At 36.5% G+C, this 20,579-nt stretch overlaps 3 protein-coding genes across 4 annotated transcripts; 2 read left to right on the top strand and 1 right to left on the bottom strand.

Annotated features, from left to right (window-relative positions):
* Positions 1-1,981: 1,981 nt before the first annotated feature.
* rab34a (RAB34, member RAS oncogene family a) lies at positions 1,982-9,735 on the top strand. Of its 2 annotated transcripts, none has more exons than XM_051863405.1 (11): positions 1,982-2,218; positions 2,786-2,849; positions 2,964-3,055; positions 3,132-3,200; positions 3,297-3,398; positions 3,484-3,548; positions 6,764-6,815; positions 7,222-7,303; positions 7,469-7,559; positions 8,706-8,813; positions 9,080-9,735. In XM_051863405.1, exons 2-11 carry the CDS (start codon positions 2,796-2,798, stop codon positions 9,145-9,147), a joined length of 783 nt encoding a protein of 260 aa, XP_051719365.1. In that variant the 5' UTR covers positions 1,982-2,218; positions 2,786-2,795; the 3' UTR covers positions 9,148-9,735. The 2 variants fall into 2 exon arrangements, with proteins under 2 accessions (XP_051719365.1, XP_051719366.1); XM_051863406.1 differs by having other exon boundaries at positions 1,983-2,218; positions 3,135-3,200.
* A 156-nt stretch (positions 9,736-9,891) lies between these two features.
* zgc:174895 (uncharacterized protein LOC100126024 homolog) lies at positions 9,892-15,021 on the bottom strand. The gene is made up of 5 exons (XM_051863407.1): positions 12,491-15,021; positions 12,219-12,312; positions 11,831-11,977; positions 11,293-11,388; positions 9,892-10,944 (listed from the first exon to the last, which is right to left on the bottom strand). Exons 1-5 carry the CDS (start codon positions 12,611-12,613, stop codon positions 10,802-10,804), a joined length of 603 nt encoding a protein of 200 aa, XP_051719367.1. The 5' UTR covers positions 12,614-15,021; the 3' UTR covers positions 9,892-10,801.
* A 135-nt stretch (positions 15,022-15,156) lies between these two features.
* On the top strand, positions 15,157-18,925 carry proca1 (protein interacting with cyclin A1). The gene is made up of 4 exons (XM_051863404.1): positions 15,157-15,755; positions 15,849-15,981; positions 17,029-17,163; positions 17,259-18,925. Exons 1-4 carry the CDS (start codon positions 15,242-15,244, stop codon positions 18,733-18,735), a joined length of 2,259 nt encoding a protein of 752 aa, XP_051719364.1. The 5' UTR covers positions 15,157-15,241; the 3' UTR covers positions 18,736-18,925.
* The last annotated feature ends 1,654 nt before the right edge of the window (positions 18,926-20,579 follow it).

Genomic DNA, 20,579 nt, shown 5'->3' with positions numbered 1-20,579 from the left:
CCTGAATCACCAAACTCATTTAAAGCCCAATCTTGGAGTTAGATTTGCATTATTGATTACAGCAGCACTGTGATTCTACAACAGAAGATCCAGCATTTTCAATATAATTCAAAGAATTTCTTAAAAGTTGTTCTGAAAGAAAGAAAGAAAGAAAAAAACTTTCATTTAGACACACAGACATCAAGTTCAGCCTGTGAATCTCAACAGTGGTGACCATCAAAAAGCATGTTGCAGTGCATTCTGGGTGCCACCAATCAAAATGTATCCATGGCTGCCATCATGCATTGTTGCATGAATAAATTACGAGCTCAGTTTTCTTAATTCCTTTATTCTCACTGTTTTATTTTTTGCTGTTTTTATGTGACTTTTCAGTAGCTTGTTTTCTAATGTTCAGAGTTGATCTGTTTATCAGAATATGTCACCATTGTTGAGATTCATACGCTGATTTTTGATGTCTGTGGTTGCCTAAAAGTTTTTTTTTTGTTTTTTTTTTTATTCAAAAAATCAGAACAACTTTTAAGAAATCTTTTGGATTATATTGAAAGAGCTGGATCTTATGTTGTAGAATCACAGTGTAAACAAAAGGCAAATCTTACTCAAAGACTGGGCTTTAAATGAGTTTGATGATTCAAGTTAAATAATGATTATATGAAAACATAACCAACGCCACCTGATCATCTTTTCTCTTTGCTTGTCTGGCTGTTATAATTCAGTTACAGCCAAACAAAATCTAATATTAAAAAGTCAAGGGACAAGAGCCCAACTAATGCAAATGCTGATCTCCATAATGGTGAATTAAAGGGATAGTTCACCCAAAAATGAAAATTTGATGTTTATCTGCTTACCCCCAGGGCATCCAAGATGTAGGTGACTTTGTTTCTTCAGTAGAACACAAATGATGATTTTTAACTCCAAACATCGCAGTCTGTCAGTCGTATAATGCATGACAATGGGAACTTCATCTATAAGAGTAAAAAAAAAAACATGCACAGACAAATCCAAATTAAACCCTGCGGCTCGTGACGACACATTGATGTCCTAAGACACGAAACGATCAGTTTGTGCGAGAAACCGAACAGTATTTATATCATTTTTTACCTCTAATACACCACTATGTCCAACTGCCTTGAGCATCCGGTGTGTGAGGTCTGAATGCACTCTGATGATGGAAGTGATCTCTCACGCGTATCCGTCAATGAGTGCGTCTGGCGTCAGAGTGCATTCAGACCTCACACACCGGATGCTCAAGGCAGTTGGACATAGTGGTGTATTAGAGGTAAAAAATTATATACTGTTCGGTTTCTCGCACAAACTGATCGTTTCGTGTCTTAGGACATCAATGTGTCGTCATGAGGGTTTAATTTGGATTTGTCTGTGCATGTTTTTTTGACTCTTATAGATGGAGTTCCCATTGCCATGCATTATACGACTGACAGACCGCAACGGTTGGAGTTAAAAATCATCATTTGTGTTCTACTGAAGAAACAAAGTCACCTACATCTTTGATGCCCTGGGGGTAAGCAGATAAACATCAAATTTTCATTTTTGGGTGAACTATCCCTTTAAAAATTGTGATTTTCTCTTTTGGTGATTCTGCTTTTTATCATCAGGTATCTTCAAAAATGCATCATCACTCAATTAATCACTTAATTACCTTCACACTGCTTCAGTGTTCATTTAACACTCTTGAGTGTGGTCTCAAATATACTCCCAGGAGAGTTAATTTAACACTAGAGTTTTTTCTGTGTACCTTATTAGTATTCCAAAGTTTTATAAAGTATTTAGATTAAGTTTACTTGTGCAATCTAACGAAATACGTTAAGCATGTATTTTGTAATCTGTATTGAAATACATTTAACCTTTCCAAACCTCATTAAAAGAGATGCACGGTAACAACCGTATTATATCTGTTGTATACGGGCATAACCCAGGCTGTGGTCTGAAGGGGGCGGTTGCTATCCCTCTTTCCTGGTTTTGGTGGGGAGAGACGGAGGATTGGAGGAGACGAATCCATCTGTATGCAGTTAGCGCTTCCGTCGGTGGGAGACGGAGTATCCTGCCGTTTTCTTTAGAAACTTGGAAACTGTATGCGATAGATGAATGCTAAACCCACCTCACGTTTTTCTCCTTCCCTTTTCCTGAACTTATAAAAGCGTTTTAAACGCCATTGTCTCAGGAAGCGAGCGCTTTATTACACTCACAGAAACACCGTCCTGAGGTAAGAAGCACACGTTTGTTTGTAGCAACTGTTGCGGAGCACGGATTGATTTTGGAAGAATGGAATGAAGATTTTATTGTTTGTACTTAAAATGTGACTTTTGAAATGTTTGTGTACATCAGATGAGCAACAAGACTTGTAATTAAGTAGCTATTACTGTGTTTAATAAGTCTCATATATGTTCTTAAGTACGTGTGTAAGCTCAAGCTGCACACATTGCACCAAAAGTAGATAAAAAGAGGCATCACAAATAGGTCAAACACGTTTTTGACACAAATTAGGCGTTTTTCTTTGTTCTCAGATTTACTTTGGGATTAACGAAATACGGCTTAGTGAGTCATCACCCATGCCGTTATATAGTGACCAAGTAGGCAGCTATTTAAAACTAACCATATTCGATGACTGTCACATTTACACATAAGGAACATGCGAAACTAAAATATATGGCCTTGTTTTATTCCCTCTCTAGAGCCTCATTCTGAGCAGCCATTACTCATTCCTTCCTTAATGGTGTGTGCCATATTACAAAATGCCAAGCTGTGATTCATAACTGTAGTTCTCCTGCAGGAACATCATCATGAGTGTGTTGCCCCCTGTACGAAAAGACCGCATAATCGGCCAGCTGCCTAAGGTACATGCTTTACACACAATGCACTGATGCTGGTGGTAATGCTTGTTCTGAAATTCATCCATTGGCCCATTTCCTCAAGTGCTTCCTGAGTGTTAATATTCACTCCTGTTGTAGTGCTTCAACAAAGGTGCTGCTTTGAACACGGACAATGAATTCCACAGCAAGGTGAAGACGGCCTGTCAGCAGCAGAGGACAGGAACCGTGGGGTGAGAAGATGTTATCTTTTGTTTTGTTGAATCAGTGGTTTATGTAGCATTGTTTTATCCTGTGCTTTTTGTTTAGTAGGTTTAAAATCTCCAAGGTCATTGTAGTGGGTGATCTTGCAGTGGGGAAAACCTGTTTGATTAATAGGTGAGCAAAGTTGCAGAATTAACCAATTATGTCAAAGAAGTCAGCTTGCTTTTAGTTAGTGTTTGGCTGAATGTAGTAATTTAAACCTTTTTTTAGATTTTGTAAAGATGTCTTTGACAAGAATTACAAGGCCACCATTGGTGTGGACTTTGAGATGGAGAGGTTTGAAGTTCTTGGAGTCCCCTTCAGTCTACAACTGTGAGTTCGAACCAGATTTTGTGACTGTTTCTAAACTAGTTATTTATACAGCTGTTTTAAAGACATTTTTGTGTTAATTTTTCAGGTGGGACACTGCAGGACAGGAGAGATTTAAATGCATTGCCTCTACATACTACAGAGGAGCTCAGGGTAAGGAAAGGTTCACCAGAAAATAATATTAAATAACACATACAAATAATATAATTTTTAAACTAATATTTATATTCTAATTTAATACATTATTTAATGTAACATAAAATTAATGTTAGTAATAATAATTAATAAGTTTTGGTCACACTTTATTAGTGTGTTCCAATTAGATTAGGGTCCATTTCTCATTAACATACCTGCAAACTCCAAAGTGGTGAAAAAGGTGACATGTTTACAAAGTAAGAGGAGAAAAATTTTCGTGATTTTAACATATAAACTAAGCATTCTGGTGCACTCCCACAAGAAAATAAATGGAAAAAACAACATTTGCTTCAAAAAAACCAAAAAAACATTTATTGACACTAGGGCTGGGCATTGACACAAATTTCACAATTGGATACGATTTTGATTCAGAAGCTTGCGATTTGATTTCGATTTGATTACCTTCAATTCAATATTGATTAATTTGGGGCCTATCAGGTACACTACATGGCAAATTTCCTCAAAGAAAAAATCTCTCTCAAGTAATGCTGTAAACTATACAGGGAACCACAGCTGGTACATCATTATAATATTAAAGGTTAAAATTAATTGATTTGTAAGCTACTTACATATAAATTACACATAAAGAAGTTTTTATAATAACGTTATAATACATTTTTAATGACATAATTATGTTTCTACTCGTTTTTAATACTGTTTCTACTCGTTTTTAATATCGGCCTAAACATTTAAATGGTGGCTGTCATAAAACGGTTTTATACATTCAGTATTGAAGCACATGTTAAGTACATGAATATGCAATGGCCTATAGTCACAGTGGATATATATCAAAATGCTCCTCTCTAAGTTCAATTTTGTAGCTGACTACCAAGTTTTTTGACATTGAACGGCTTTTCTGAGGTAAATTTTATGGTAAATGTGACATTTTTACAAGCTATTTTATTGGGGCTTTTCCGCAGTTGAAACAATGATTGATCAATTAACGTTACATATGACATGATACGGATTTCAGTAAGTTGTACTGGATCTTTCAACATACGTTCTTTATTCATTCATCCTACATCCATTCATGTTTATTTTGTGTTGTAAAGCGGAAGAGATGATCGGTTCACATGCGCTCTGCCTCTGTTTGAACTGAAGCGCTACAGCGATGTGTCAGTCACACCACAGAGTGCCAAAAAAGATGACTACAGCTCGAGAGATGTTTATGGTCACACTCCAGTCTATGGGAAAGTAGCCCATTTTCGATTTATTGTGCCTGCAAACTCACCCTCACACCCCCCACCCCTGAACAAAAAAAACTCTACGGATCTACACGATTCATATAAATGACGTTTTGATCCAAAACGGTGAATTTCGCCAAAAAGCAACTAGTTTGCAGGTATGCATTAACTATTAACTATGACTTTTGCCTCAATAAATCCTAATTACTGCTTATTAATAGTTAGTAAGGTAGTTGTTAAGTTTAGGTATTGGTAGGATTATGGGATTTAGAATATGGTCATGCAGAATAAGGCATTAATATGTGTTTTCCCAGCAGGCACAGCAGTATGTATTTTGGTTGAAAATGAAAATTGGGTTGACGTCTAAATCCAACGTTGGGCTGACGTCAGATTTACAGGGTGCCAAACGTTTACCATCAATGGAAATAGCAGTTGAAGACTGTTACAACTGACTTCAGTCACAGCCTTACATGAAATCAATGGAAAATAAAAGAAGACATTAAATCTGATTAGATCTGATTTAACAACTCTACAAACAGCATTGCCAGCTTCAATTATTACTAACCATTTTGACTTTATTTCTGTCACATGTCTACAGAAGTTCATATTTAAAATTAACAGAGGTTTTGATTGTTAACGTTTGGTTGAAAATGTTTCATTTGTCATTGTGATCAGTGTTTGCTTTAGTTTGGCAGTTTGACTTTTTAACATTAGCTTTTCTCTGGCTGCTGTAACTGTGTTTATCAAAGTCAGAACAGCAAGAGAAATTGTGTTCAGATGATTTTGTCTGCTTGATGATGATAAATGCATAATCATCATGTAGTGTTTAATTTACTGATTATTATTACTTGATTATATAGATATCATGTTCACTTCATATTATTGATTGCAAGGGTCAAGAGGCCAACTAAAGCAAACACTGATCTCTATCATGGTATTATCAAACAAAACTATAAAACAACATCTAAACCTCTGTTCATTTTAAATAAGAACTTCTGTAGATGTGTGACAGAAATAAAGTCAGTCTGGTTAGTAATAAGTGAAGCTGGTAATGCTGTTTGTGGAGTTCTAATTAATCTAATTAAGAAATTACCCCCAAAAGATAATTTAAAATCATTATTGTGTTAAATGAGAAAAGCATCAAATATACATTACAAAAAAATAAAATAGGCTACATATTTTATTTGATTCAACAGAGAATTTATTACTCAAACTTTTAGGCTTCAGCGGCCGTGAGGTTGCGTATATGATGATGGTATTTTTTAATTTTTGGGTGAACTATACCTTTAATGTTTTTTTTTTTATTAATATGGAAATATATGATAATTTGTTTTAGTGAAATGATACTCTAAATAAGAAACTAATACTGCCAGTAGGTGGCGGCAAATGTCTAAATGAGTAAGTTATTGGCTGCGCCCGAAATCGCATACTCTCTTGAGTAGGTACTTATTTTGAATAAGTAATTACTTTATGACCACTAAAAAGTATGTTCTATATAGAATGAATGTGTGTATGAATGTAATCCGGGCGTAGCCCATTAACCATGCTGTCATTATCATGTGACCTACCAGCGTCAGTTGCATTGCGTCACTGCCATTCACAAACCCTCTCCCATGGCCTCATGGGAAAGTGTCCATCGTACGCAAATCTCGCCAGAAGAAGTAGGTCATCTGGGTACTTTTTGCCTACTCTTTTATGAGCACTGTAAATTCAGACATACTTCCTTTGTCACATACTGTTTTTCAACCACTATAAAGTAGGGAAGTATGCGATTTCAGATGCAGCCACTGAATCATTCATTCATTTGATTCGTTCAAACGACTGATTCATTCAGGAATTAAGTAAATGGCTCTCTTTATGAATGAGCCATTGAATCATTGGTTCACCCGAACGATTCTCTAATTGATTCGAATCAAGTTAACATGTTAAATCAACAGTCCTAATTTTAAGATACAACAATTCATATTCTTTTTCATTTCCTGTTTCCAGCTGTAATCATTGTGTTTGATTTGACTGATGTGGCTTCACTGGAACATACAAGGTAATCTTTATTTTATTTCTTTTTGTGAAACATTGCAGTTTTTATTATAAATGTTTTTATTATAAAATCCACATGCATCAGTATTTTTTCAATTTATATGCCCTCATTAACGTCTCCTCCCCCTCACAACAATACTTATTTTGTGATGACGAATGCACCGGCTCGAGGGCTGGCCAATAATCCCTCACCTCCAGCACTCACATGAGATCACAGCAACAACCATCCAATCAGCACCCAAAGGACAAAATCAATTCCCTCCCTACATTTTTTTCTAGTTCAAGTTGCCATATCACTTAGATATACATCACAATAGTGAAGAAAAGACGATCGCAATTTACGTTTCATGAAGACTTTAACAAATACACTGTGTGCTTCATACACTGAAATGTATCATTCTCTTCTAAAGGCAATGGCTGGAGGACGCAATGAAAGAGAATGATCCTACAAGTGTATTACTTTTCTTGGTTGGCACAAAGAAAGATCTGAGTGTGAGTGACCATTTTTATTGTATATCAACATTGTATTATTTTATAATTCATAATTATAGAAAAAGTTACTTTTTGGCTCCATAAATGTTTTTTATATTAAAGTTCAAGACCATGCATAATGCAATATGTGTATATTTATGTCAAACCAATGTGTCTCTCCTGCAGTCTCCTGCACAGTATACACTAATCGAGCAGGATGCCATTAAACTGGCAGATCAGATGAAGGCAGAGTACTGGGCTGTGTCCGCATTGTCTGGTGAGTTCTTAAAGGAATAGTTCAGCCAAAAATAAAAACTCTGTCATCATTTACTCACCCTCAAGTTGTTCCAAGTCAATGGGGCCCATCAACTGTTTGGTTACCAACGTTCTTTATAATATCTTCTTAAAGGGTTAGTTCACCCAAAAATGAAAATTCTGTTATTAATTACTCACCCTCGTGCCGTTCCACACCCGTAAGACCTTCGTTGATCTTCGGAACACAAATTAAGATATTTTTGTTTAAATCCGATGGCTCCATGAGGCCTACATAGGGAGCAATGACATTTCCTCTCTCAAGATCCATAAAAGTACTAAAAACATATTTAAATCAGTTCATGTGAGTACAGTGGTTCAATATTAATATTATAAAGCGACGAGAATATTTTTGGTGCGGCAAAAATAAACAAAATAACTTATTTAGTGATGGCTGATTTCAAAACACTGCTTCAGGAAGATTCAGAGCGTAATGAATCAGCGTGTCAAATCATGATTCGGATCGCGTGTCAAACCGCCAAACTGCTGAAATCACGTGACTTTGGTGCTCCGAACTCTGGATTCGACACGCTGATTCATTATGCTCCGAATCTTCCTGAAGCAGTGTTTTGAAATCGGCCATCACTAAATAATTCGTTATTTTGTTTTTTTTGGCGCACCAAAAATATTCTCGTCGCTTTATAATATTAATATTGAAACACTGTACTCACATGAACTGATTTAAATATGTTTTTAGTACTTTAATGGATCTTGAGAGAGGAAATGTCATTGCTCCCTATGTAGGCCTCACGGATCCATCGGATTTAAACAAAAATATCTCAATTTGCGTTCCGAAGATTAACGAAGGTCTTAAGGGTCTGGAACGGCATGAGCGTGAGTAATAAATGACAGAATTTTCATTTTTGGGTGAACTAACCCTTTAAGAAACTCATACAGGTTTGGAACAACTTGAGGGTGAGTAAAGGATGACAGAATTTTCATTTTGGGTGAACTATCCCTTTAACTAGAGACATTACTACTGTGTAGTATATTTTAATGGGATTTGCGGTTTCAATTTTGCAGATTTTATGTATTACAAAGTATTTGGGAAACCTTAGATAAACATTGCTACTGTTTATGTTGCTTAATTACTTTTTTTTTGTGACCGTAGGGGAGAATGTGAGAGAGTTTTTCTTCAGAGTTGCATCTTTAACATTTGAGGCCAATGTACTGGCAGAACTGGAGAAAAGTGGATCCAGACGGATTGGGGAAGTTGTTCGTAAGTACAATAAGGACATTATTATATCCACGGAATTTGATTGCATCATGAAAAGCTGGCAATGACACTATTGGTTCCTTGCCTGGGTGGCCTGAATTCATTAAACAACGTCATTTCAGAAGAATAAAAAGTTATTACATTTTTATAAAAGGTTATGAAACAATAATTTTCAGTAGAATAATGTGGACTGATGAATATTACATACAGTATAATCAATACTGTCTTTGCATTTAAATTAAACGTGTAAACTTTTTTTATTCACACAGAAATCAACAGCAACTCAAATAACCTGTATGCAGCTTCCAAGAAGAAACAGTCTAACTGTTGTCAGTAAAGACTAACATTGTGAAAATGCAAACATTTGCACCAACAAATAATGGTACCAAAGCAAAACATGCACACAAGCGTACATGAACGTACATAGGGAGAATATAAAAAGTGGGATGGACAATATTTCAACCAAAGGTTTGTCCAGAGAACCGTGTGGTTTGTTATTCAGAGGGTGTAACTGCATATCCGCTGGATAAAAGAAAACATTCTTTTGTTGGACAACTTGTCCATTGCGGTATTCTGTTTTCCTAGGAGTTCTATGCACAATTTATGCATAATAGTTATCAGTGATTATTATATTGTGTTAATTACAAATACATTTTTATTTTACAGTTTTACTTAGTTTCTAGTCAGCAGTGATTTTAAAAGGTACACAAGAGGATCATGCATGAGTTGCACAAAAAGCAATAAACAGTGATAAATGACAGTTATAATAAAATACAGTTATCTTGAAGTTATATAGGAATTCCTTCATATAGCTTCAAATTGAATTTTGCTGTAAAGAATTTATAAGTATTAGGACTTGTATTCATAGTTTTTTTTTTGTGACTGACGTTTTTATTCTAAATAAAATGCTTTTCCTTTTTCTTAATGAGCTGTTTATTGATTTATTAAAAAATAAAAAAAAATTCTCACAATAAATAAGAGTTTTTTTTCCAAAAGTCCTAATATTAACAGCATTGTCATATTACAGGGTTTCTTAAAAAGTCTTAATTCACCCCTATAAAAATGAAGGTCTTAAATCAGAGCATAAAGTCTTACATTTATAAAGTCATTTCATTAAATGTTGCATGCATGGCAAAAAAAAAAAAAAAAAAAAAAAAAGTATCTTCCTCTTCCTTTGTCCCAATACAAGTATCTAAACACCTTTAAATCAAGATACATTTATTTTAGATACAAATGCAAAATGAAGTCTTGAAAAATTGAAGAAAATGAAGCGAGTTTATGCTTAAAACAAAAACAAATATCTGTCAATGAGTTATGAGTTATTTTTAGCCCATTGGCAGATATTTGTTCTTGTTTTGATCATAAACTCATTTCATTTTGATCAGTATCACAGAAAAAAAGACTTCATATTTTATATCATTTTGTATCTCCAGTAAATGCTTCTTGATTTGAGAATCTTTAAACATTTGCACTGGAAAAAAACATGACTGTTTTGCTAATACAACTCGTGTTTCTCTTTTGACATTTACATATAGAGAACATATTGATTTCCCTCCAATTAATTCCTTAAATTTTCTTTAATTGGTCTTAAGAAGGTCTTTAAAAGTTCTTAAATTTATCTTCATAAAACCTGCAGAAACCCTGTATTCATACTGTTTGATTAAACATTTCATTTACATTAAATTCATCATTATTGATTTTTACCATTTTCAAGTTAAGTAATAAAATCTGAGTTACAATCTGATAGTGACCTCTACTGGTAATTTTGTGTAACAACTTCAGACCATTTATGACCAATTTGACTGAATGCTTAAAACAGGAAGAGTGTAATGGATCAAATCCATTTCAGCTTAGAAAGATCAGTCCTCACACGATCCATTCATCTCCACATATAAAAATGCATGTCACAAGCTCTGATAATTTCTTACCTATTATGTTACTCCAAATGATTCAAGGGCTGACCTCACATTTTTATGTGAATATCCTGATTTCTAACCACTGATGTTCTTAAAAAACTCCAGGTATTGACTGTCTATCTGAGATTGCAGCTCATTTGGAATGCAGTGAGAATATTTATAGTTTTCCTTTATCCACTTTCCTCCCTCACTGTTTTCAATGGCCACAGCAGCAACGCCTACAAAGAATAGAGAAATAATAGCACTCGTTTTAGCAAGTTAATCGAGACTACTGAAAAGTGATCCTAATAGCTATTCATTCGACAGCGGGAGCCATTACACCCTCTCACAGAAAGCAGCTGTCCAAATCCTTTGTGTTGTATCTCGCATGCAGCAACTAATGGAGCAAGAATGTCAATAAACTCTCACCAGTCGTATTTCAGTTACATTATTTATTTTGATAGTGTCCTAAAAGTCAAAATCAAAGAAAGATAGAAAGGTTTTGGGTGGAGAGGGGCAGTGAATATGTTCACCATGTCTCAAAACATACCTTTGCTTTTTTATTGTATTAGGTGTTTTATGCTTACCTACAACAGTAGCGCCTTGATTCTCCACCAGTTTGATAGCTGCTCTCATAGTTCCTCCGGTCTCAATCCACTGGTCTACTATAAGAACCCGTAGACCTGAAGTACATCATAACATATCTCAGAATTTCCCATTTTGCTGTGTAAAATAGGACAGCAGAGCTGATCAATATAAAATACTGCAAAAAGAGGACTAATTTGATTGTGATGGCTTTTTCCATGTGGCCTTCAACATTATCAACCACACCCTTAAAAGTAAAGGTTCTTTATTGGCATCAATGGTTCCACAAAGAACTTTTAACATCCATGGACCCTTTCTATTCCATAAAAGGTTCTTTATAGTGTAAAAAGGTTCTTTAGATTTTTAAAATGTTCTTAGAACTAAGAAAATGGTTCTTTTAAGAACTTTTCATTGAAAAGTCTTTAAGGGAACTAAAAATTGCTCTTCCTTACAGGCATCACCGTGAAAACCCGCCTTTGGAATCTTTACTTTTAAGAGTGGCATTATAGTGACAATATATGAGTTTACATACATCAGTACCTGGCTTTAACACATCAACACGCACTTCCATGAGTTTCTCTCGTCCAGAGTAGTCGCTGTAGTCCTGAATGCGAGTTTGAACACACAAGTGTCCTGCTTTTCGAATGGCCAAAAAGCCTTTTCCTAAACTCATGGCCACAGCTGACCCTGAAATTGGAGGAGAAAGTAAAACTAAAACTAAAATATTTTACTAACTGATCTCAAACCAGTGAATAGATAAGCTATTACATTAAGAAAGGCTTTACAGATGGGCCCTAAAGTATATCCCACTCTATATTTAGCCTATTTGCCCAGGAGTTATATATACTTTTCCTGCAACATGTGAACTGAGCTAAAAATATCGTCTCTCAAGTTCAGACTGTCAGCTACAAAAGAGAAAGTTTTATACCGAGGATGAAGCCCATGGCGTCTATTCCAGCCACCAGGTCAATGGTCTCATTTTGGAATGGTTTGAGAAGATCTTTTACACAATCTGACAGTGCCTGGATCAGCCAAGAGTAACAGAAAAGAGAGTTCAGAGACTTTAAACTTTAAAGCCCATGGTTGTCAACCAATTCTTACTCTACCTTCCAGACCTCAGGATACATATTTCAAAGCAAGGTTATTCAATAAAGTTTATTGTACACTGTAAGTTTTGCATGCAACAGAGTGACTGTTTACCTGTGAATTGCAATAGAGTCTTGATGGATCAAGCCATGCAAACTTTGGTCCCTTTGTGTTTGGTGCCATAAGAGACAAGTACCAGCCGTCTTCTCTCTTTTGGGGAACTGCTAAAACATCCATTCTGGAAGACCACTAGACTTCTGAAAACTCACCCCGGTAACGGCATGTAGTATTTGGTGTCAAGTTCAAGTAGTCTAAAGGGGGCGTTTGCATGTCTCTTCCAGAGTAATCGTTTAACCATAGCTCCAGACCACATGAGCCAAACAAAAATATAACAGATTCAGAAAGAGTAGGATCGCCCAAAATACGCTCTTAACAAATTAACAATCTCATCACACATCGGTTCTTCTTGCAGAACAAAGACGTGAAGTAGTTCTTCAACAATAAAGTCAGTCATGAAATTTGTAGGAGTGAAGATAAGAAATAAGTGACTACTGTCTAGTGTGGGATATAGTGACTTAAAATATGTTGTCTAGTAACGTTCCCAGAACGTTCAGAGACGGTCACGATGTGGAGTTCTTTTAAGGGTTGGGGGACGTTATTTGGTGGACCTTCAGGGAACATTCAGGACTTTCTGGGAATGTTTAGGGGACTATTACTAGCCTATAGGACGTTCTGTTAACTTCCCAAATGTCCTCTTTGTAACGTTCTTATGTGACCATAAAATAACCTAAATAGAACATCCCCCTAAAGTCATATAAGGAACCTTGAACTGCAGCACCTTTATTACCAAAAGAGGACGTTTTAGGAACGTCCCTAATGTTCTGTAAAGGTTCAGAATTTGTCACCTTTAGAGAACTTTTAGGCAACGTTGAGCAAGGTCCCGAGAACGTCGCCTTCTATGTGGGTAAGCATCTTTATTGTGAATGATGCCAGGAGCCGATTTAACTTTATATCAAGGTGCTTTTTACACTTTAAGCTGCAACATTTTAGATTTATGCTCCAAGAACTGAGAGAAATGTGCTACTGTATCACAAACATTTTAAAGAAAAGGTGGTGTTTCTAAATTGCACAGTGAGTTTTGATGAAATAGCAATTCGTCAGGTATGTGAAACACGCAGTGATTAATATCCTGGCAAAAGTTTTTAATGAGCATTAAATTAATAATACATCGTGCGGATTTTCCAACAATGTCGCATGTTGCCTCTGGTGGTTTTACATCATTTGTTTCCACCCCCACCGATCCGATTTCCTTGCCAAAGCCCACTGTTGGACTCAGTGGGTGCTATTTGAAAGTCGACCATAAATATTTTGCATTTGTACATACCAAATTCCTCTTTTTTTTTTTGGACAACTTGCTTAGTTCATTGTTTGAACCCCTTCCAATGTTCCACCAATTAGCAAAGGCTAAAATATTTCTGCAAAAATCGAATCTCATCTGGACTCCAGAATTTTAATCATCATCATTATTTGTTCTTTTCTTTTTTCTTACTTTTTTTTTTTTTTTAAATAAACAAAATACAACATTGTAAAACTAAATATTTAATAGCTTGATCGCAGCAGCCATGTATAATTGCAAATATAGGCCTATTTAGCCTACATGTGGACAAACGTGCATTCTCTTCATAAATGACTCTAATTTTTCACTTTGCTGGCGCCTGCGTCCGTTAAAGTCCCAAAGTTAAGACCCATGTAACCATAGGAAAAGACTGACTTATGTTCAGTAACTGCATGGAGATCTTCATTGGTCTGCACTGAAAAAACCCACTGTTCCAAATTAGGTCACTACCCATTTCTTTTGTGAAATTAGAATGCCCAATCTCGTTGGGTCGGAAGAATCACCCCATCTCTTGTTACTATGGAAAGCGCCAAAGGAACCTCCTCCTTGCTGCGTCACCAAAGTAAATCTCGAGGTGTGGGGAGCGATGGGGTTACTTACGGTCAGAACACGGATATCTATTACACCCTCCATTCATTATGCAGGATTACATATTACAATGCTCGTGCACACAACAAAAACGATTTGATTAAAAAGAATTTTTGCATTTCATTTACAAATATGCTAGTATTTGTAAATGTGATGTGAAGTTTGTACCTCTGTGAAGTAGCTATTCAATGACTTTCAGGAGGTCAAAAATCGTTTAAATAGGCTAGTCATTCTGTCAAAATGTGTATGTGGGCGCTTATTTTAGAGTTGTAATCTAACTTTTGTGGTTAATGAAAGGTTATGTGTATATATATTTGTATATAGGCTATATATGTAGGATATATAGGCTAAGATCCCAAGACTTTTGTTTGGAATTTTTTCATGCCTAAATTTTCCTAAAATACTTGTAATTCTCATGTCTTGTGGACTGTTTTATGTTTGCAATTGAAATGTTAGCTTTCTATTGTCCTGTAATTGAACGAATAAGAAGAAAATAACACAAAACGTGGTTTCAACAAAGCATCGATTTACTTTAAATAACAAAACAAACACCTTTTTGTTTGTTCCTTTTTTGCCGTGCAACATTTCCCTCTCGCAAATAAGAGAAATTTGCCTTTTGCAAATAAAGGTTTTTGCATAAAAATGGGCAATCATTGAACATTCACTAGCCACAGAGACGAAAGGAGGAGGAAACAGATGCACATGGGGTATATTCAAGTTCATTGGAGGAGGAAAGGGTTAATTTAATGACAGACCCCTCCCATTATTGACCGGTAATATATTAATACCCAAGACAGAGTGTGAAAGAAGCCGGTACTCGTTGAACAGGAGAGGCTGCGGTGCTGTCTGACTCCGTGGTGCTGAAAGTGCCGCCCGCCGCGATGTGGTCCGTGTTTTTCGTGTTTCTGTCTTATCTAGACAGGAACTTTGTTAAAGGCGAATTCTTAAGCCAAGCTTTAGATGCCGAAAAAGAGAGCAAAGAGCTCTTTTACATGCTCAACAACACTCTTTGCGCCAAAAGTTCAGTTGTAGGGGAGTATCACCTCCATCAGGTTACCGATGGGGCTGAAGAGGTCCGCTCTGTGCATGACTCTGAGGGACGCCTGCTCGACTGCTCTGTGATCCAAAACGAAATGCAAGTTAAATCTTTCATGCATGTTTGCAGACTTGGTCTAAGAAACCAAATGAGCTCCGATTTGAAGATGAGTTTGACTGGGGTGTCCGAAGCGAAGGCGAACTGTAACAAGTTGAAATCGAAAGGCGACAGAAACGTGATCGCGAAAACAAAAGCGAAAGAGCCGAACAATAAAAAGACGCGAACCAAGCGAGGCTTCACTTATCCCGGGACACTTTGGTGTGGTGCAGGAAACATCGCAGATCATTATGATCAGCTAGGTGAGTTGATTTTAATTCACTTGAGTATTTCGGACTGGGGCAGGTGTTAAGGCATTTTGTAATAGTGCTTGTGATTTTTTTTTCCACCCCCAGGCGAATTCGAAGAGACCGACAAGTGTTGCCGCGTTCATGATCACTGTCCATACATCATCCATGCATTCTCCTCCAACTATGGATACACCAACTTTAAATGGCACTCCCTTAGCCACTGCGACTGCGACAATGCGTAAGTTTAATGTGGTCCAGATATGTACGCTTGATAGATGACAGCACTGTCCTGCAGCAGGCGGTAGCCTACTTCATTTAAAACTACAGTTTAAAAAATGTTGGGTTGAAAATGGACAAATTCAGGGATTGGGTGGTTTTAACCCAGCGGTTGGGTTAAATGTTTGCCCAACGTACTGGGTAGTTTTATTTAACCCAACTATTGTTTAAAAATTACTAGCTGGCTTAAAATGAACCCAAAATAGGTTGGAAATTAAAAATCAGACACATAATTACTAGAGGCAACAATAATAATCAAAAGGTGAACATTTATTAATAAACAATAAACAAATTATTCATTAAACTTGTTCATTTATTAAATGTTAATTTTCAACATTGGGTTCATTTTAAGCAAGCAATACAGTAATTTTTAAACAATTGTTGAGTTAAATAAAACTACCCAACAGGTTGGTCAAACATTTAACCCAAATGCTGGGTTAAAACAACCCATTCACTGGGTTAAAATGACCAAATTGCTGGGTTTGTCCATTTTCAACCCAAACTGGGTTGTTTTTAACCCGGCATTACTTAAAAATCGTACTATTGCCTACATTTAGTTTTTATGAGGTCACATTAATTGAGACACTTTTATGAAAATGTTAGTTTTTTTTGTTTGTTTTTTTAAAGAAAAATAATATTTAATGGTAAGGCTAAAAGATGATTAAAATGATGCACTTATGCAAAAATATAAATTTTAACCTAAGATCTTGATGATGTTACAATGAAAGAAATGTTAACCTGAATTGTGCTTAATGTGGAGATGTTAAAACAGTTAACGCCACATATAACAATGTTATTCAACACCAAAAATATATATTACAATCAACATATTACACATTACACCAGCAAAGCTAGGGTTAGATCAGGTAGAAACAAAATCAAGTTCATGATTGCAGCAGATTACCACTTTTTTGTATGTTTTCAAATGAAAGTTTTGTTTAAACCGAAGCTGTGAAAATTCTCAAACATTTTGAAATCATCTCCATATTTATATGTGCTTCTCTTACAGCTTAAAGGAATGCCTGAGACATGTAAATGACACTTCATCCCGAGTGGTCGGACAGGCCTTCTTTAATGTGATCGAAGTGCCTTGCTTTGAATTTTCATTTGAAGAACAGTGTGTTGAGCGTCATTGGTATGGGGTGTAAGTATCAAATTCTATGGAATTATAAATTCTTCTTTAAGCTCCGGTGTAGTAGCCAAATTAATGCAATTCTTGCTCTTTTCTCCATCATAAAGGTGTAAAAAGTATGACAGAGTTCCCGTTGCAGTGATTAAAGAATCAATCCCTTATGATTTCGGGGGGATTGATGTCATTGATGTATTGACTATCGCTCCTCCAAAGGAGAAACAGTCAGACAAAGAAAAGCAGAACAAGACTGAAAGTACAACACAGTCGACAATCTCCGAATCAAAGACCGCCACCCCTGAGGAGCCCTCGCTTACAAATGTGGTGACAGCTGCGGAGGATTTCATTAAAGTCCTCGCCACGGTCTCCACCTCGCAAAGCTCGTCCACAGACGCAGGTAAAGGAGAAACTCAGACAGCAGAGAGGAAGAGGAAGAAAAACTCTGGCAAAAAGAAAAAGGAGAACAAGAAGAAAAGAGGGAAGGGTAAAGGCAGGAAGAAGAATAAAAAACTTGACGCTGTGTTAAAGGTCGATGAAGGAACGTCCGGCACGCCGTCGACCGGTCCAACAGAAGAGGTCATGAGTAAGAACAACTTTGTGGAGGACTCAGCCAAAACAAATCGGTTCGGCAGTAAAGAAAACAACTTCATGAACACCGAGCTAGACTCTGTAGGAAACAAGCCACTTTCTAATAAGATGATGAGAGATGATCCTCAGAGGACAATGAATGATAATCGAGATGTTGTTAGCATTACCACTTCAACAAAAACTGATAAAGAACCAGAGATTTTAGAGCACAGACAAGCAAACGACACAGAGTTAGCCTCTTCCTCACCTACAGCTCAGATTACTCTAGCTGTCCGCGATAAGACCAAAGCTAAGCTCAGACAAAGAGGCGGGAGGAAAAAGCTAAGAAAAAACAATCCTTCCACAGAAGTCACCCAACCTCATTTCAAAAAAGAAACGCTCTCAACAAGTCCGACCGAAGACGTTAGCCTCGCAACGTCAACAACCGGGAGTCCCATTGATGCTGTAACAACACAGTACACAGAAGAAAAGGGACCTGTAGTCATTTCACAAAAAACACCCATTGTTAGAACCAGAAGGCCAAGTTCGAGGCAGAGAGAAGGAAGAAAAAGAATGAGGAAAATCATTGCTTCCTCTACAGAAGAACCCCCTCATGAAATCAGCTCTCAGGACCCTCTAAGTTCTGCGACCGTCGGGCCAACTGACATGCTAGAGAGACTGGGACTTGAAAACCAAACGGAAAGCTTCACATCATCAATGAAAAACGGACAACAAAGTTTCAAGGACACCAAGGGAAGAAGGAACAAACATAGACGTGTAGTCAAAATCTGCTATGAAGCCGTTTTGCCTGACGTTACAGACACAACACCCCTCCCCGACCTGATTGAAGAGGACAATGCGTTTCAGTTGAAGGACCCTGAGATAAATACGGCATCAATGTTTCCCCTTGTACAGACTTACACTCCGCCCATGGCAACCCGCAGACCTAGGAACACGAAAATGAAGAGAAGCAGGGAGCGAGGAAACCTAGAAAAGCGTGGAAAATTTAAGAGAGAGTGATATTCAATAAGCTCCACATCTTATCTTCTATCTAGGCTGCCATACAATATGCAGCAAATCTGTTTTAATAAGCAGCATGTTTTTACCTACTCTGTTTTTATAGCTCCATTGATGGTAGACTGACAGATCAGATCAATTTTATGAAGCATGTGTTTCTCGACATGATTCCTGAATAAAGTAAATAAGAGCACTGGTGGTTTCTCATATATCGTCGTTTAAGAAAACAATCCTCTGCTACACAGTATGGGTTTTGTTTTTAATAAACAGTGTTAAGTGTACTTCCAGGTAACCTGATTATTTACAGTATTTGACCTCCTGTATAGTGCATTTATGATGGTTTTTGTTCTAGCACAGACTTTGGCCCTCCATTTTGGCCATTTGCCAGTGGACTTAAGCAGAAAGGGTCACATTCTTCTCAAAGGATAATCTGGTTTAGGTGCCTCACCCAGCCTTCGACTTTAAATGAGTATTGTAACACTGGACTCAAATCTCCCATCAGCTGACTCTCACATGCTCTTGTTGGAAAGTGAAGCCTTTGCAGAATCGCAGTCTGAAGTATGCAGGGGAAGATGTACGTGGGGGTACGTTTGGGGAGATATGACCTACTAATTAAGACTTGAACTATTTAAGTTGGGGCTCTTATATGCTTCAAAAGGGGTTTTAAATGTTTCAATAACCACAAAAGTTAGTCAAGGTGTATATATAAATATAAATATATACATACACACATACAGTGATGTTCTGCTCAGGCCATAATATGAATAAATTTGGGTGATCCATCATTTGAATAATGGAAATTGCACAAAGAATGTGTTGCGCGTATATATTTTATATATATATATATATCATTAATTTAAATCGATTAATCATGATTAATTGCATCCAACATACACAGACATGTGAGCACACACAGACATGTATATAATATATATAAATATAATAATATATATACAGACACATATATTATGTAAACACAGACTTATGTTAGATGCGATTAATCGCAATTAATTGATATGACAGCACAATATATATATATATATATATATATATATAGTGCTGTCAAATTAATTGCGATTAATCACATCTAATATATAAGTCTGTTTACATGTGTCTGTGTATATATATTATTATATTTATAGTCTGTGTATGCAGGTCTGTGTATGTTTGCGATTAATGCGTTACTTTACTAGTATGTTGCGATATGTGATTAATTGATTTAAATTAATGCGATATATATGCGCAACACGTTTTTTGTGGGATTTTCATTATTTAAATGAGGAACCACCCAAATTTATTCATATTATGGCCTGAGCAGAACATCACCCCATTTTGCATCACACCAACTTCCTCCTCCGTGACCCTGCTGTACTCAGCAGTTTCAGAACGAGCTCATGAAAACAATGTGAAGTCTCATACCAGCTCCCTGGTTCCCAGACATGGAAAAATAATCCAGCATTCAGAGGGTGTAGGCATTATGAAATAATATACATTCCAAAAACAGTACAATAGTATCACTTACAAAGCATAAAAGGCAATTCACGACTGATTCCACAACGTTTCGTGCTGTTATGGTCATTGAAATGGGGTTAAGAGGGCGGGAACGTGTTCCCATGAGAACAAGAGGGTTTTGCTGAGTAACTGCACGTTCTGTCCACATGCTGAGATGAGACGGGTCATCTAAAGACAGCAGAGGAACTGGAATGAATGTGAGGGGGTAATAACTAATGGCTTAATAACTAAATAAATCATTTTTGGTTTAAAGCAAGAAAATTGTAATGCTTTACTGTTGGGTAATACTATAGTGGCAAAACAATGAGCACTTCATGCTTCCCTTAAAGCCTTAA

This window comes from Ctenopharyngodon idella, chromosome 15, assembly GCF_019924925.1.
Source record: "Ctenopharyngodon idella isolate HZGC_01 chromosome 15, HZGC01, whole genome shotgun sequence".
Classification (NCBI taxonomy): domain Eukaryota; kingdom Metazoa; phylum Chordata; class Actinopteri; order Cypriniformes; family Xenocyprididae; genus Ctenopharyngodon; species Ctenopharyngodon idella.
Note: the sequence above shows the minus strand (reverse complement) of the source record. Positions and strands in the feature narration are given on the sequence as shown.